The sequence below is a fragment of the Larus michahellis genome, chromosome 17 (genome assembly GCF_964199755.1).
Source record: "Larus michahellis chromosome 17, bLarMic1.1, whole genome shotgun sequence".
Classification (NCBI taxonomy): domain Eukaryota; kingdom Metazoa; phylum Chordata; class Aves; order Charadriiformes; family Laridae; genus Larus; species Larus michahellis.
The window spans coordinates 4,161,305-4,178,740 of record NC_133912.1 but is presented as its reverse complement, the minus strand read 5'-3'; the positions used below and the strand labels follow the sequence as shown (position 1 = coordinate 4,178,740).

Sequence of the window (17,436 nt, the reverse complement as noted above, 5' to 3'; positions counted from 1 at the left end):
CTCTGTCTCAACTATCGTTTCTGTTCTGGCTCACTATCAACTGAGTGAAAGAGTTTAGTAACTCTTGTTTTTAAAGATTAGTCATCTGTAGGAATGACATTTGAAAGACTGACAGTTCCAATCAAATGACAAGGGCTGCTCTTGTGCTTGAAGATATTTGTTTAATTAAAAAAAGGTAAAATCAACCTGACTAATTAACCTTGAGATACAGCCTAGGAAAGTACAGGTGGGTTCTAGTCACTTGAGGAAGCTCCCAGTCTGCCACCACATGGGTTGGACAGGCCTGAAGGGAGTGTGGTGGGTCTGTGCTGTAGCTCTGTTGATATTCTCCTAACCCTGTTCCTTCCTTGGGCAAGGGATGGCCTGCCTCTCTGTCCCTGCCATGCAAGGCTGGTGACAGTCGTAATAATAACGATGTAATTTGCCTCGTTGATTTGAGATGCGCCGTAATTACTGCATGATTACAATATTCTTAGAGCAGCCATTACAAAACCCTCCAGTTTCTCAGAGTTCCCCAAGGGCTTGTCTTGCTCCTCACCTTGCAAGTAAAACCCTGCGAGGGAGTCTGTCTGTCCATCAGCCGTCTCTGCATCTCTCTGTGTGTCAAATTACATGTGCGTGCTTTCAACCACTCGTAGATTAGAGTTTCCTGGTGCTGAGACACTCTGCGGACCACAGGGATATTTCCTTATGTCCCAACTAGTTTGGTGGCAGGATGGTGCTTGGCCAAGCAGATCAAGCTTTTGCAAGGGATGAAGATGCTCTTGGAAATGGCAGGGGCTGGTGAGCAGTACTGGGGAGCTGGGCAGCAGGGAGAGGCACTCGTAGGCGTCTGTCTGCCTGCGAGGGCTGCTTGTTCACTGCTTTTTGAATTGGGCTATGAAACTGTTGGCTTAGTTCTGTCTCCAGCTTTTGGTTGGCTTCTCCATTCCTCATTCATATGGAGAAGATCTGGGCTGGGTTTGGCCCTTGGGTGATTCTAAAATTAAGAGAAATGACCTTCCCCAGGCATGCACACCAGGCTGTCAGATTGGTGTGAGTTGCGCTTTGCCAGCACCTCAGGCATCAGAGCTTGTGCCATTTCTGTATTTAGCCTGTGAGCTACTTGAGCCTTGTGATTCCTGTCCAAAAGTAGGCAGCTATTTTCATCTCACCTCTAGAGCAAGCTGAGGTGCAGGTGAGCCAAAATAACTAAGCCACGGGGGAAGCCAGAGTCAGAACCAGGCTTAGATTGGAGGCTGGACAAACTGGTAGATTTTGCCCTTGCTTTCCCCACTAAGAGACAAAATAAGAGCCAGATCCCACCTCCTTGGGCAATACTGGAATAGCTCTGGGTTTATTGGATTGGCATATGGAGTTTTTACGCTAGTAGAGGAAAAGAAATCATCTCCTTCCAAATGCCTCTCAAATGGGCAATGTTATTCTGACTTGCCAAGGGTTCCCAGGCAGGTAGAAGCCTCCATGTTCACCGTGGAGAAAGGAGGTGAGGGAAGAAGGATGAGTGCATCACAGCAGGGTTAGGAGACCCTGCCGAAATTCGGCAGGGACCAGAAATCGAAGGGAGATAATTTTAAAATGACCTTCCTGTTTCCAAGGAGAAGGTTGTATAGGTTTGTGGCCATACTAATGGACTGCAGAACTGCAAGCAGCGATTGATTGTGTTGCAAGCTGCAGAATTATAGTTGGGTGTTTGCTGTATCATCCCAGATTCCATCCCCCCACCCCGCTTCCCTTTCCACGCTGTAGCATGAAAGAATCGATGTTAATCCCTCAGTCCCATTAGTGACTTTTGCAGAGGTCACAGGCTGTCGGACTCCCTGTGCCCTCTTTGACCACCCAGCACTGAGCAGGGCTTAGGATTTGAGCCTTATCTCTTTAAAGAAACCATATGACGGGGATGGGAGCAGGGGGGTTTCTCTGTAGGTTGGTGTAATGGTTTTGGCTATGATTTTTTGACTGGCTGCTAATCAGGGAGCTGAGAGAGCTCTGAGTGCCATGCTGCATCTTTGCTAGATCTGTCCCACAAAGCTATGGGAGAGAAAACCTGTAGGAAATACTTCTGTGACTCAGTGAATGGCCCTGTCCCTCCAAGCACTGCTGCTACGATATAAATATATTTCTGCAGCTTTGGGGCATGCTATGATGCTGGAGGGTTTGTTGCTCAGGCAGCAGCTAACAAGGACTCTTGCACAGGCTGCTTGAGTAGGGCACAGCAGCTAAACTGGGAACCCTGGCCCTGTTGCAGGCTTGTCTGCAGTGAAAAGTTTGCAATAAGGTAGGAATTTATATATGAATTTATAGCCCAGAAGCATTTCAGCCCAAATTACCTGCTCTTAATGCCTCTGAAATACGAAGTAACTAATTCCAGCCTTCCGCGGCTGCCTCGTGAGTAGCACGTGTTGAAAGTGGCGTTGTGGGGAGGTGTGCGGAGGAGATGCCATGCATGAATTCTCCATGTGCTGGGAGCACTCTGCCTCCCCTAAGCAGGAACAGCATCCTGCGACAGCAATGGGTGCTCTTCACGGCCTGTCCGGAGCACCTCTCAGCCCGGACATGTGCACACTATCAAAGAACTCCGACAACAGTTCCTACAAAGCAGTTTTTACTTCAATGGTGTCTTCAGGGACTTGTGCTTATAACAGCTGGTGTTTTCAAAAGTAATGGAGAATTTGGATGCCTGCGTGTTTTTTTCCCCAGCCTTCAAAAAAACCCCACCTTTCAGATACTTGATGTTTGCTATTGGAAAAAAAGAAAAATTATGCTTTTGAAAACTAAATCCCTTTTTAAGGTGTTTAGGGTGCACAGCGGTGACTTGCTGCAGTGGGTGAGGGCTAGCTTACTCACTAGCTCTGCAAGGCTTCTTTTTTCCCCCTTTTTTCATGCATTAGAATCAGGCTATTAATAACCCTTTTTAAATAGAGCAAGATTATTTTTTTTTCAGGGGTGAAAAAGGGAAGAGCTCAATAATTAAAAGTAAGCGCTGTGATGGCTGTGAAGCCAGGTCTCAGGTACGGAGCTGGTGAGCTGCCTCCCAGCTGATGCTGAAAGGTGTGTGCCACGTGCTGCGGTCCCTGACCCGCAGCTGAGCGGGTGGTGGGCCCCGCTCTGCTCCGCCGGCCTCATCTCCCCAGCAAGGCTAGAGGCACCAGTGCGTGGGAGGTGAGCGGTCTCATCTCCAGGTCTGCAATTGGGAACATATTGCAGAGCCAGCTGGGAGATAAAATTAGGGCTTGTGGCTTGCTGGGCATAGCTCTTCCTAGTTGACGGTCATATTTGTGAACTTTCCCAGGTGCCAGTGTGATGGGAGGCAGCCCCCAGCGTATCCCACTAGCCCGGGATTCTAGATGCACCCAGAGAATCCTACACCCTGAATTTAGACAGTATATAAAAGCCTGGGGCTTCTCTCAACCGCTAACAACAAAAGCTGTGAACCGTGTGGTGGTGAGGTAATCCTTACTACAGCATTAGTGAGCGTCACAGTCTTCCTTCTGACAGCCATGTCCGTTCTTTCATCACCCAGCTACGTTACTCATCTTTAACTCGTGAGGCTTCCTTGGGTAGAGTGAGAAAGGCAAGTCCACAGGGAGCCTGGTGTTAACTTGACGTGTTTGGCTCAATGATTCAGTCTGGCAGATCCTGGAACAGTGGCCATGGCTGGTCTGCTGGTTGCAAAGGTGAGGCTTGGTGGTTGGGCCTCCCGCCTCTCTCACATGAGGAATCACGCGGAAGCACGTGTCTTCAAACCCTTTGGACAAAGCATATGCAAAGCCTATTATGGAGCTGGGGAATTTAGTCCAATCATGTTGAAAATGGGTCATCCTTTGTTAATGTCACTTTTTAAAATCTATGGAAGTCAGCGGTGCACAAAATATTCAGTGCAATGCAGACCACAGAGGTGGAAATAGAAAGTCTGGAAATATGTCTGTCTCTGACAGTGTTGATGGTGTCTTAGATGGGCAAAGAGGATAAGTCAAGGTATTGTTGTGTCACAAGTTCGAGAAGTCTTAATGGAGAAACCTTTAAATGAGCTAATTGTTGGGGCACTCTGTTCCCAGCATGTATTCAGCACGCACCCACAAGCAACCTTAGAGAAAGTCGAACAAGTTTTCCTGGGTGTCATCAGCATTTTCCCTAAGAAAACAACTCCCAGTTGTCTTTCTATTTTGGAAGTGGGCTGTAAGTCAAACAGCTTTTCATCTTGATAGAGATGCTTTTTAAAAACTATGTGTGAAGCGCAGCCGTTTATCAAGAAGTATTGGGTGCTGTAAATGCTTTCTCATCCAAGACCTGAGTCAACCCAAAGCTTTTCTGCTTTGAGAGAGCGTCTGGTCCAAGCGTTGCCAATCCTGACTGAGAGACCAGTGCATCCTCCAAAACCAGTAAGGGCAGCACTGCCTCTGCAACAGACCAAGACTGAGGAGACTCTCCCAGGCACCAAGGATCCACATCAGCCTTGCCAAGTGCGCGACATGTTTTTTGCTTCTGCCTTGCTTGTCACAAGAAGCTTGCAAAGCCCAGGTTCAACCTGTTTCAAAAGCACTGTGATAAAAGGATACCTGCCCCATCCGAGGCATTCCCCGGCGTGTCCATGGAGCAACAAGCAAAGGAAGTGCAGTGACTGTAGCTAAGGATCTTTGAGAAATCCCAGACAACACTTGGGCACTCTGGTGATGATTGCGATGTAAGAACCTGTACAAGAAAGCAAACACATTTAGGACAATGCATTAAATCCTGTAAGGATTTAACAGAAGATCTGCCTTGCTGTTGGAAGCAGTGAAATCATGGGACTAGGCGGTGTAGTCAGCATAAGAGCAGTGCCATCACATCTTCTGTCCTGTTTCTAGCTCTGGCCACCTCTACTAGCTGAAAAGAGAGTGTAGTGAGGTGGGAGTCAGTCTCTTTTCGCAAGTCACAAGTAATAGGATAAGAGGAAATGGCCTCAAGTTGTGCCAGGGGAGGTTTAGATTGGATATTAGGAAAAACTTCACTGAAAGGGTTGTCAAGCATCGTAACAGACGGCCCAGGGAAGGGGTTGAGTCACCATCCCTGAAGATATTTAAAAGATGTGCAGATGTGGTGCTGAGGGACATGGTTTAGTGGTGGACTTGGCAGTGTGGGGTTTACAGTTGGACTTGATGATCTTTAAGGTCTTTAACAACCTAAAAAAAATAAAAAACAATAATAATAATAACACTGGCATCTGCAGAGGCGGAGCAGCACGGAGGGAAGATTAATCTGGAGAAGAGAAAGTTTCTGATGCTTGTTAAAATTTGGCTGAAGCTCTGAAACTCAAGGGTTTATATGTTTTCCAAACTGGTGGGTGGCTCATTCTAATTCTGGATATGCAGTTTATTCACATACACAACTAATCCTTTTTCGAATCCTGTTAAGTTCTTGTTCTTCTTAGTATCCTGTGGCAATAAGTTACAGCAGCTAATTGTGCTTGTGTTGAGCTCCCTTGATCCACTTTGCTCATGCTTGCTTTAAATTTGAAGTGTTGTTCTGAGAAGCTTGGTTAATATTATTTTTTTCTGTGAGATAATCTGTGTTCTTGATCCCATTTGTTGCGACAGGGGCTCAGGACTAGGAGGGGAGAGTAGGTCAGGTTTTACCTCAACTGTTGCAAAGTTGGGGAAATTCTGCAATCTCTGTGCCTCAGTTTCTCTAACAGTTTGGAAAACACACGGAGTGGCCCCTGTGTATGTGGCCAAGGCAAGTGTAGGGACAGAACTAGGGTTTGCAGGTGAAGCTGGACAAAAGTATCGAGTGGAAAAACAACCTCCTAAAACCAAGCTTCCTTTCCAGGCTTGTCCAATATTTCTGAATTTTCTACTTCTTGTGTTTAAAAAAAGAAAGAAAATAAAAAGAACAACACATTATTTCTCTATTTTTGGCCACAGGAATTATTTTAATTTTTAAAAAGAAGGAAACAAATGCTGGATGAAGAGATGATGCAAATCCTCACCCTGCATCGCAGACCCAGTCCGCGTTGGCTCAACATTTTTGATTCCCGTGGGTGAATCCGATTCTCCTCTAGCTGGCAGGCTTGTAATGGTTGTCCGAAACATTTCCACATCATTCTCACTCCCTTTCTTGACTTGCAATTCAAGCTTTGCGTTGGACAAATCAGCTCATCTCAAGCATGGTGCGTTGCCCCTTGTGTCATCATGCGGAGCCTCTGTCCTTTTCTGCCGTGGGTCGGGAGAATCTGAGGTTGAAGTTGGCACCCCTAATTAAATCCTCGAAGAACAAGCAATTCTGCATGCTCATTCCTCAGTTCTGGCTATGTTCAGCTTAATAACTAAACAGTAATTAGCTCCACAGTTTTGCTACTATACTTATAATAGCCCCCATTAAAGTTATGGGGTTTTTAGGCAGTAATGGCTTACAGAGTAATTAACGAGCACGAGGCTTTTATTACTACCTTTATTTTTAGCCTGGGCTTTACAAGCCTTTTCTGCCAAATACCAAAATCTTAGACAGAGGCTTGTCACGCCCATCCCCTGCCATGCGGTGTGGCAAGGAGCATCTAGATAGAGCCATTCACCGGTGTTTCTGTGTGTGGCCAGAGGAGCCCAGTGACAGAGCCCTTGTCCCCAGTGTCTGCTGTGCTGGGTGATTGCAAGGGAGAGCCGTGATTGCCCCATGCCTTGGTCTCCTCACCTGAAAACAGGACAGTGCTGTGCTCTCATGCCCTCAGTTGTTTTCTGGGCGAGACAACCAGCTCAGGCGTGGATGTAAATTGAAAAGGGTTTGTTGGGTCTCAGGGCTTGTGGTCCAGCTGCTCCGTGGATTGAGGGGGACTGAGCAGAGGGACCAGCGCTGGCTCGTGCCGCTCCCGCATCATTTTCCAGCAGGGATCAGAACCAGTTGCCATTGCAAAGGTGAAGGAAACTCTGTGTTTAGGTTTAGGGGATACTTTGCGCAGGGGGGAAAAGCTATTTATTAGTGAGTTGTATCCTGAAGTATGAGTGTTTGTTTTCTTTGTAAAGCTTTTGTTGTAGGATTTGGCTGTGTTTATTTGTTATTTCCTGGCTGCTTTGTAATACAAGTAAGTGTTTGGTATGTTTGTTTGTGTGTCTTTTTCTTACATCTAGGCAGTATTTTTACTCCACTGACTTAGGTATATATATAAATTCAAGTCAAGCAATTCTTCAGTTTAACATGTTCTAAATCACTTCTGTTCAATGTGGGAAAACCAGGGAGTAGTGACGCTGGGGCTGAGCAGCCCCAAAGGAAGAAAGAAGGTAAAACTGACTATAAACCAGATTGCAGATCAAATCAGTGTTTCCTACGGTAAGTGTCAGAGCTGACGCCAATTAACTTGATTTAAAAAAAGAAACTTCAGCATTTAATAATCCAGCACGTTACCAACACATGGCTCCAGGATTTATTAAAGCTTTTTTTATTAGATGAGTGCCCTTTTAATATTGTCATGCCTTGACTCCATTGCCCTCTGCCGGAGGATGTGAAATCTCTTTCACCATGTGGCATAGCCCTTCTGCTTGCAGCATGTCAAAATATATTTCTGCCAAGGAAAGTCTTTCCAAACTATGCAAAACACCTTTGTCTTAGAAATATTTTAACCCCAGAACCGCTTACATTTGAGCTGGTGATTTGTGCCTTTTGCCTGATTTTTCAAAACTGAAACAAGAAAGTATACTTTCCGTAGTGGAAAATAGAGTTTGATCTTTTTAATTAGTTCATGTTTAAATTTGTTCCTCCTTCTTTTCCTTGTGGAGGAGGCGATAGCAGAAGCTTAAAATTGACAGTCTGAACAAAGCCAGGTTTTGTTTTTAACATTTGCAGTGGGAAAAGGAGAGTGGTATTATGATGGGGCAGGGGTAGAGTGAATGCCTTGAGGAGGAGCGTCATTTTCCCCAGACTAATTTTTGGCTAGCCTCATTTGTGCCGTAAACAGCAACAAACAGCATCATTCAGCTTTGGTAGCGAGGGATTTTTTGGATGCGGGGCGAGCCCACTGTCTTGGTCTGTGAAGCTGTGACTTCTCTCACCAGCAGTGTAAAATCGCAGGCGACCATGTATTTCCTAGCTGATGTTGTTCACAGGAGAAAATGGATTTCACCTTTTGCAGCTTTAACACGTGACAGTGAGGTGCGAGTGTGGCTTTGTTACACTGAGAACTGGCGTCACCCTGCACTGAGGCCCTCAACTGCATTAGCGTGTTGAGAGAGAACACGCTTGAAATACTTCGTCTGAATCCAGATTTCATAGTGCTCACAGCAGCCCCAAGTGAATTCATACGATGTCCTTCAGTCAGGCTTCTCAGGGTCATCAATAAAATCAAACAGCTTCAGGAGTTAAGAGCGAGCAAATGCCTTTGCTGCGGAGCAGAGCACATGATACACGGTGGGTGCGGCTCGGGGTGCAGAAGTGCGGGTCAGCAACTGGGGGTCAGGCTGTGGTCTGGGGCTCCATGTTCCCCCCCAGCCGACCATCGCCATCTGCGATGCGGATCCATACTGGGGTTGTGTCCCTTTGGGCGTGTGCGGCGTGCTGGGTAGGGAAGGAACATTCATTACAGCCATTGCGCGCGGGGTATCTGATTCTCCTCTGCAGCCCACAATTGCCGATGTTGCAAAAGGAGCTCAGCGTTCAGCCAGCCCCGGGAGGACACGGGGAGGAAGGGTTCCCATGGCAGAGAGTGCCATCCCTGGGAGCTCTCTGCTGCCAGCCCCAGCAGAGCTGCAAAGCAAAGCCGACAGTTCTCTCTGCCGGGGCACAAGTGGGCTGTGTTGGCCCTTGGCAGCTGGAGCACCAAAGTGACAGATGATTGACCAGGGAGCTGCTAAATGCTCTGGAGCAAATTAAAAGGAATCGATGCTGAAGAGACCAATGCACAAATTGTTGGAGCCTGCTCATTTTCCCCTGTGTTGAGGGGATGGAAATAGAGTAGTACCCCAGCCCAAAGGTGCCCGTTCTCCATCAAACGAAGCCCAGGGTGAGCCTGTGCCATGGGAGGATGCTGACAATTTGAGTCTGGATTGGCAGGAGGCAGGGAAAAGGCATCTTTAAGGTAAGAGCACTGTGTTGGGAGGAAGCTGCCCTTGACAAACAGGGCATGTGGTGCATGCCAGCCCACTGTGGCAGCGTGCCAAATGCTGCGAATTGACTCTGAGTGGCTCTTTTAGCATGACATTTCCTCCCACCCCCTCTCCAGTGGCAGAGTCCTTTCCTTGGTGCGTTTGCAGCGGAGGCACTTCACTAGGCAAGGTGTTCGGTCTTGCCAGAGCTGCCCCTTACGGCTCTGCCCTACAGGGATGCTCAAGGGATGTGTACTGGCTTTATTTAGAGGATGCAAAGGATGCCAGCACTCAGTGCCCTCTGTTCAGGCACTGACAGCAACTGCAGGGACAGCAAGGATGAGGCCAGATGCTCTTTCCTGAGGGCACTGTGTGCTTTGGCAGAGCCAGGCCAGTGGGATTTCTCTGGCTCTGAGAGCTGGACAGGGATGCAGCAGAAGGCTGATGTTTGCTGGAATAATTCCTCCTCTTCCTTCCTGGTTTATTTCATCTGGATGAGGCTTCTTTCTCCAGTTCTGAAAAAAATGGGGACAAATCCACGTTGCTGCGAGGTGCTTCCTTGAAAGTCTGCAGGGTGTCGAGCTGCACAGGGTGTATCCTTGGGCGGTGAAAAGCTTTTTCCTGCTGGTTCCCCATACTTGACTGCAGGAAAACCTGCTTTCCATAGAACCAGGTGTGTTTGGTGGTTGGTTTAGAGTTTTGTTGGTGTTTCCTCTGGAGACCCTTCTAGAAGACTGGCTTCTTCTTATCGCTCTCACTAACAGCAGCTTGCCCTGCTCCACCACAACCTCCTTCCATAGATGCTGGCACCATGATCTCTGCACAGGTTTTTCTATGGGAGGTGGCAGGTCTCTCCCTGGTGAGAGACCTCTGGATGGGCAACTGGCTGTTTGCTAGAGTTGCCTGGAAAATTTTTGACAAGTTGGGGTTTCATATGTGTGGAAAAAAATGGATTCGATGAAACTTTTGTTGAGGGACATTTACATAGAATCTTCATGGTTGGAAAGGACCTTTGAGATCATTGAGTCCAAATGTCGAGTCCAAAAACACGCCTGTTTTAAGGATGAAGGCCAACCTGTGTGTTCCCTACCCCTTGTTTTCCCTGGTAAATTAATACCTCTGTGATTGAAGTGCTAATTGGGAAGAACCAGGTTCTGCCCAGCAACTTGAATATCGCTTGCTTACACTTTACAAGGACAACCCTTCAGCCATTTCACTTCAAGTCTTCCACTGGGCTCAGTGCCGGAGGCTGACCATACAGCCCAGTGGTCAAGGCATAGCCAAGGGAAGTTCACATCAATCCAAATTGGGCTAATCAGGGATTTGAACCTGGATCTTTCTGTGACTGCCCCATGCAACCAAGCAAAAGCAAGCTCCAAGGCTCTTGGGGAAAAACATTTGCAAAGTAGTGTTTTATGTACAGCCCAGGCTTGAGGAGCTCCCCTCTGACTGAAGGGGGGGATCTGATAGTTTCCAGGGCACTGCGGTGACAGTGGTGACCAGCCAGCCAGCAGCTGTGCTGTGGGAGATGAGTGCTTTTCCCCAGAGCAGGCTGCTCCCTGCCTTCGACTGCGGTATTCTCTGGGCTCTCCCTTGTCTGCAGTGCAGCCCTTTTGGCAGCGGGCTAATGCGTTCCCCCACATGGGAACGGTGGTACTAAACTGCTACCCGTGTTTGCAAACTGTCCACCGTGCGTGTCCCTGCTAAGTGGCGTACTTTGCTTGCCAAGATACTTGGATAAAATACAGTCTGCTTAAATCTTGTATGTGCTTGTATTGCATCAAACTAAGCCATTGTGGCAGTTTAATATACTCCAGTCGCAACACCTCCGAGATGGAAGAAATGAACCTGAACAGGCCATTGGAAGCCTGAGTTAAAACTGGCTGCGTCAAAGATGCCAGCGGGAAGGTCTGAGCTGAGGGGATTAGAATGATGGGCAAAACGCAGGGTCACCAGCTTTGCTGGAGCTGTATTCCCAAGAGCGTAGGTGCAGTCACCCCGAGTGCTCTGCTTGGCAGAGGGAGAGGGCCTGGCGGGTCAGAGCACTTGCTGATGTGTCAGGCAAGTAATGTGGTCATTACGGTCTCTGCTTCCTCCTCGGGGCTTGGGACTCGCACATGGCGTGGTGAGGCTTGGCTGGCTTGTGGATGAAGGCTGCTTTTCTGCTGGGGGATGGTTCAGACGCTGCGGCACTGAGCAGCTTTTGCTTGGCTGAAGCAAGGGACTTGCTTGACAAGTGGATGCAGAGGAAAGCAAGGCTCTGGACACTCAGGAGGCACCTCTCCCTGGAGGGATGGGACACATTTCTGTTGCTCACTGCCCCAGTTTGGTTTGTTCTTGGTAAGGAGGATTTGTGAACTCTATGGAGCAGCTCCCTAGTACTTTTCTCTGCCTACTCACCTTTGTTTTGTGTTGCAGGTTTCCTTCCAAATGAGTCCCTGAGGTTCCTGCTGGCAGCTCCGGCAGTGTCCTGTAGAAGTGCCCTCCTGCTCCTGGTCTCAGCAGCCGAGACCCCTCCAAACCTGCTTCTGCAATGGGTGGGTTGTAAGCACTGGTAAGACCTACGAGTCGTGTCGCCTTTGCTGCTCTCTCCCTCTCTCGCGTTCTTTCTCTCTGTCCTTGTTCCTTCTTGCCCATTTATTTCTGTTCTCCATGTGCTCTGCTGTTCTGTCTCTGGGGTTTTCACTGTCAGGTAATGAGGAGCTGTGGGTCCAGTCAGTCTTGGAGATGCCGAAGAGACGAGACATCCTGGCTATCGTGCTGATAGTTCTGCCCTGGACGCTACTAATCACCGTCTGGCACCAGAGCACCATTGCTCCACTGCTTGCAGTGCACAAGGGTGAGAGAAATCAAACCAGCCCATGCCAAGTCTGTGCATCCCTCCCTCGTCCTCATCTCCTCTCTCATTTCATTTCTCCATGGCAGCCATGCTCATCTCAGCTCCCAGTCCATGCTCATGCAGAAGCCTCCCCACTTCTGCTGTAGGAACAGCCCAGGGCTCGTAGGGGTTCTTCAGAGACATCAAACTCCAAGCCATGGGATATGCTTACTGCACTTGGAGAGCTCTTTATGGCCTATATCCAGAGAACTGAAGGAAGATGCTTTTCTTTGTTCCCTGATGATCTGTAAGAGAGGATTTCCTTCCTGCTGGCCTTTGCAGCATTATGCACACAAGTTGGTCCAGAAGGAAAGCTGCAAAAAAGAGAGCAGTGGAAGCAAAGCTGCCACTTGAGACAGCTGCTCTGGGAGACATGAGGCAAAGAGCATTTTTAAGTGTCCTCCTGAAAGCAGAAAACTGGTGCTTTTGCACTTGAAGGAGAAGGCAAGAGCCAGCATCTCACCTGATTGGTGGAGTTACAATGCTATGAGAGAATCAGCTTCCACACTACCTGTCACAAAAAGCATTAAATAGAGCCCTGCCCCAAATCAGATGAATGCAGGAAGTTCTGGGGGATCCTCTCTGGCCAGAAGGGTCCTAGTTTTTATCCTGTTCTTGGCGTAGCAGCAATATCTGAGGGCTGTGAGAGCTCTTGGGGGCTGGAAGAAGCCACGCTGCCTGTTGCGCTCTTCATTCTTGGTTCTGCCCTTCTGCTGAGCGCCAGGGCAGGCAGGTCAGTGTGGGGAGGCTTGTCTTGTGGGGAAGAAGGCCAGCTCATTTTCCCTCTCCGGTCCCTTTCTCTGGGAGATCCTCTCCCCTTTTAATTTTCCCCACAGTTCCTTATCCTTTTGCTGAACACTGACATGCAGTTTGAATCGTCAAGAATTTCAGAGTCTGGCCTGAGCAGCTTTACCTTTCTCCCTGGAGGACTGACAGCCAGCCACCCATGAGGCTTTGGGCAGTTCTTAAGGGAAAAATGACTGTGGTCCCCCCTGAAAGGTGGACAGTGTTTCAGAGGATGAGGGGTCTATTGGGCTCTAAAGCAGGACTTGAAAGACTACTAAGAATACGCTGTCTGTATGCCAGTTTGATTCAATGCCCCTAAAAACTGGGAGCTGTTTTTTGTGAATGGCCGTGGACACTGGAGTTACGGCACAGAGACTGCTCTGCTCTGACTCAGTCCTGAACTTACTGATGACCTTGGTAAGACGCTTCTTCTGCCTCTGCTTCTCTGAGCCCCCAGTGGAAAATGAGTGGTGATAGAGACCAACCTGAAAGCTCTTGGGAGAAATCTTTTTGTTCCTGTAATGTGTTTCTGAGATCCTTTGGTAGCAGGTGCTGAAAAAGAGATGTGCATCTACATGCTAGCAAGCGCAGAACATCAGTGCTTACACGTGCCAGGTTTTACAGCTGAGGGTTTGACCTGCCGGGGTTTGCAAACTGTCTCAAGCACTGTCCTGGCTAATTACATTTGTGTCTGTGTCCAATGCATTTTGCAGATTTATTTTTGAATTGATTCCACTGTTCTCTGCTTTCAGAGAGCTCTGCTATGTGATGCTGATGTGCTTTGCCTTATATAGGGCCCGATACCAACATGTGCAGGACACCTTGTCCCTGTGCCCCCCCCCCCAGATACACACCCTCCCTCCATCAATGCCATGGAGTACAAGGCTGTCATTCAGTTCAGGGCTGGTATCAAAGTCTGTGCTGCTGGAAGAGTAACATGCTATGAAAAAAACATAGGTAGTATCCTGCTGGGTCAGATCTAATGTCTGTCTGTTCCTGTTCTTTCTCATCTGAAGCTTCTGGTAGTAGCTGGTTTTGCAAAATGTATGGCTCAAAGTATTATGTGCCCACTAGAGAGCAGCTGGCTTATATCCTGAATGGAGATGCCCCTTCATGCCAGTTCCTAACTGTAGACCGTGGTGTTCCTGCTGGTCTACAGTGGTACGAAAGTGTGAAAGTCGCACCCTGGAAAAGTGACAGGTGCATGAACTTTTTTTTTTTTCCCTTGAGGTGACCGTGAACAAGTCTGTCTTTGCAAGGGTTTTTATATGTTTGGATCAGTGTGTCCTATACATATGCTGCTCATTGTTCACATCCGCACTACTGAATCAGCTGTTATGTTCAGAGATTGGTAGGGTCTTTTTGAGGAGAGATTAGTCAGAGGCAGGTGAAAGTCTGCAGGAAAAAAAATACAATTGCAGGCTTTAATTTCTGCTCTCCATTTCTGGATTTGAAGCGTGTCTTTCCCCACTTCTCTGTGCTCCATCCAGGCCTGTTAGGAGAGCAGTGGGGTCCTGCAGTATCCTGGCTAAATGATGCTGCTGGGCGATCTTCACTGACTTGGTATTTTCCACCAGTTAGATCCCTGCCTCCCAGTCCAGGTGCTCCAGTGCCTGAGTGCAGAGCCATGCGTCCTGTCCCGCTGAGCATGGTACCCAGAAGCACTGGAGCTCTTCATGAGTGACAGATCATCTATCCACGTTGCTATTTTCTTTATCTAGATCTAATTGCTGTACAAGCCTGTCTCTACTGGGTGCTTTTTGAAGTTGCTTATTCTGAGCACTCAGCTGTAGCATTGTCCTGGGCTCTCAGGCCTTGTTTAGTGCTGATTTTCTAACAGCAGGAACTTCTTTTCTCATATGTGTTTGTCCCTGATTCCTTTATTTATTTGTGTACTTATTTATTAAAGCCTCCATCCGAGCTTGTTTCCTTTCCTCTGAAACGATGAGGGTGACTTGCTATTAGCAAGCAGCCTGCTGGCTCAGTTCTGGGGAGGGGGGGTGTTGGAGGACTGAGTCCATGCGGCTTTTTCTTCTCTCTCATACCCTTGCTCAGATGATGGTGGTGACTCCCGGCGTGATCTCGCTGCAGGCTTGGACTCCAAGGAATACTGCTTGTCGGACCGGGACATTGTGGAGGTGGTGAGGACAGAATATGTTTATACCCGCCCACCCCCGTGGTCAGACACCCTTCCCACCATCCACGTCATTACACCCACCTACAGCCGGCCCGTACAGAAGGCAGAGCTGACACGCTTGGCCAACACGCTCCTGCACGTGCCAAACCTGCACTGGATCCTGGTGGAGGACTCACAACGGCGCACGCCTCTCATCACCCGGCTGCTGCGGGACACGGGGCTTAACTACACCCACCTCAATGTGGAGACACCCCGCAACTACAAGCTGCGGGGAGACATGAGGGATCCCCGCATCCCCCGGGGGACCATGCAGAGGAACCTTGCCCTGAGATGGCTGAGAGAGACCTTTAACAAAAATAACAGCCAGCCTGGGATTGTTTACTTTGCTGATGATGATAACACCTACAGCCTGGAGCTCTTTGAGGAGGTAAGACCCTGCTGGGTGTCCCCAAACTGGCAAAATACAGCAGATTAGCACATGGGATGTAAAAGATGGTGTGTACTGAGCTGAGGAGATGCTGTGTACATCCTCTCCTGAGCTCTGGATCAGTCTTGTCTGTATAGTGGTCCCACTGCAGCTGTCCTGAGGTATTCTATGGGGCTTGGTTACTGCACTGCACAGTGTCAAAGGCATCCTATGCGAAGTAATGGGAACCCCAGTTTATCCTGTGGCCTGTGCTCAGGAGGCAGATAGGTTTTGCTGTGAAGGAAGCTAATGAGGAGCTGCCTTCCCCTGTGGGGAGCCTTGTTAGGGTTGGAAAACGGCCTGCTGTCCGATGTGCTTGTGCAGAAGCACGTGCTTAGCAAAAGGAATCTCAGCCATCTTCCTTCCGTGCACCATCCTGGAGGAGATTTCCGGCTGGTTCCCGATCTGATGTTATCCACCTTTCTTCTCCACCACCCCTATGTATTGCACTTGGCTGTCTGTTAATTCATGTTTGTTCTTGTTTGAGGAGTCACTGGGGTTTCTCTTCCTTGCTTGCTGTTTGCTCTCATCCCAGAGTGTCCACTGGTGAAATTCTGTAGCTGTCAAGAGCCCGGCACTTGCTCTGCACAGATCCCCAGCTGAGGTAGCAGTGCCCTTTCAGAGTTACGCCTGAATGGTGTCAGCACAGTCACAGCGCTTGCAGGACATCTTGTTCAGAGATGCTCTGTGCCGTTGTCTCTGGCTTGCTGCACACGCGAGGAGCATGTGTTTGTCAGTGCTTGCTTCTCCTCCCAGAAAAGTGGAGCCCTTCACACACTGCCTTGGAGAGGACTGTCTCTGCTGGGAGACATGTGCAGCACTCCCCTCCGGAGCTCTTCCTCTCGCAGCTTCGGGGGACGGATGGTCTCTCAGGCTGTTGTAAGTAGGCGATGGGGCTGAGATCTCAGCCTAGAAGCTTGTGGCTCCAGGAACGGTGATGGCAGACTGAATTTCAGCATGTGCTGACGATGGCCTTGAGCATGGGAAGGCTGCCATGTGCTATCGCCACCTTTTCTCTTTGTTCCACTCCTATTGGGGCTCTAAATGAACTCCTGAGCCTTTCCCTGTTTGCAGATTTGCAACGGTCTTACAGTGCCAGGTACACTGTACCTCACCTGGCTTCCAGCTCAGAAATTACTTGTTCCCTTGCTCTCCTTGAGGCTGTGCTCTTGCAGCAAGGGATGAAAAAGGAGGACTGCTTCCTTCCCTACCAGTTGCCAATTTTCATACCAGGGATCTCCTATTTATTTGCTCCATACATGCCCCTTTTCCCTTCCCTAATGGCTTTCACTTCAGCTTGGGTAGCCACAGGAATATACACGCTTTTAAAGCTGAAAGCAAATTCAGACTGAATGTCGTTCTTCCACGGTCCCCTTTGAGGCTGGCTCTGGCAGCATCTTGAGACAGACACTACACATGAATAAAGCAGAAAGGGTTCCTTCGTTCACTCATGTGCTTTGCTCTTAGAGGCTTCTCCTCTCTGATATGTAGCTGCAGTTAAGGTCACACGGAGCCAATGAAATGTGCTGTGAAATGCAGAAGACACACACTATTGTTCCCTGTGGACAGGGGCTGCCATTAGCATGTGTTTAATGCAGAAGGGCAAGTGCCAGAGCTCTTCTGGTCTCGTTTGCAGTAATTAGCAGTGATGAGATTAGCTCAGGGAGATCCCTGATCTAAGAGACTGGTCTGAGAGCAGAACGGGAGGCTGAGCCTGCCAGCAGAGCAGGACAGGGCGCTGGGGGTGAGCGGGCAGACTAGCATTCAAAGCATCTTTGTTGGCAAGTGCAGGCATCTGAAATGTCCCCTGGTGGCTCCTATCTGTTTCTGTTGTCTCTGCAGGGAGTAGAGGCATCCAGCATTGTTCCGCTGGGTAGCAGGAGCAGCTACAAAGCATCGTTCCGCAGGCTGGGTGTTTCTGGAGAGGCTGCGCTTCACAACTGGCCATGAAGTTGTGTGCCACGGCTGCAGGGCCTCACTCTAAGGATGCCTTACTGTGGCTCGTAGGCTGAGATTGCAGCTCAAACTCCTTAGCTTTCCGAGAAAGCACCTTTCTTCCTAGATATGCCATTCCTGCATTTCCAGGTGGCCTTGGACAAGATGCTTCCCTCCTCTGTGTCCTGAT

The 17,436-nt window shown here is 48.8% G+C and overlaps 1 protein-coding gene across 7 annotated transcripts in view; it reads left to right on the top strand.

The window, feature by feature from the left end:
* Positions 1-17,436, top strand: part of B3GAT1 (beta-1,3-glucuronyltransferase 1) — a 58,807-nt gene that overhangs the window by 30,213 nt on the left and 11,158 nt on the right. For 2 of the 7 annotated variants that reach the window (XM_074561025.1, XM_074561023.1), the window contains 3 exons: positions 11,463-11,581; positions 11,737-11,883; positions 14,764-15,272. In XM_074561025.1, coding sequence (XP_074417126.1) covers positions 11,578-11,581; positions 11,737-11,883; positions 14,764-15,272 — 660 coding nt within the window. In that variant the 5' untranslated portion in view covers positions 11,463-11,577. Of the gene's footprint in view, positions 1-11,459; positions 11,599-11,736; positions 11,884-14,763; positions 15,273-17,436 lie in introns of those variants that run through there. The other 5 variants (XM_074561027.1, XM_074561026.1, XM_074561028.1 and 2 more) reach the window with 5 other exon arrangements.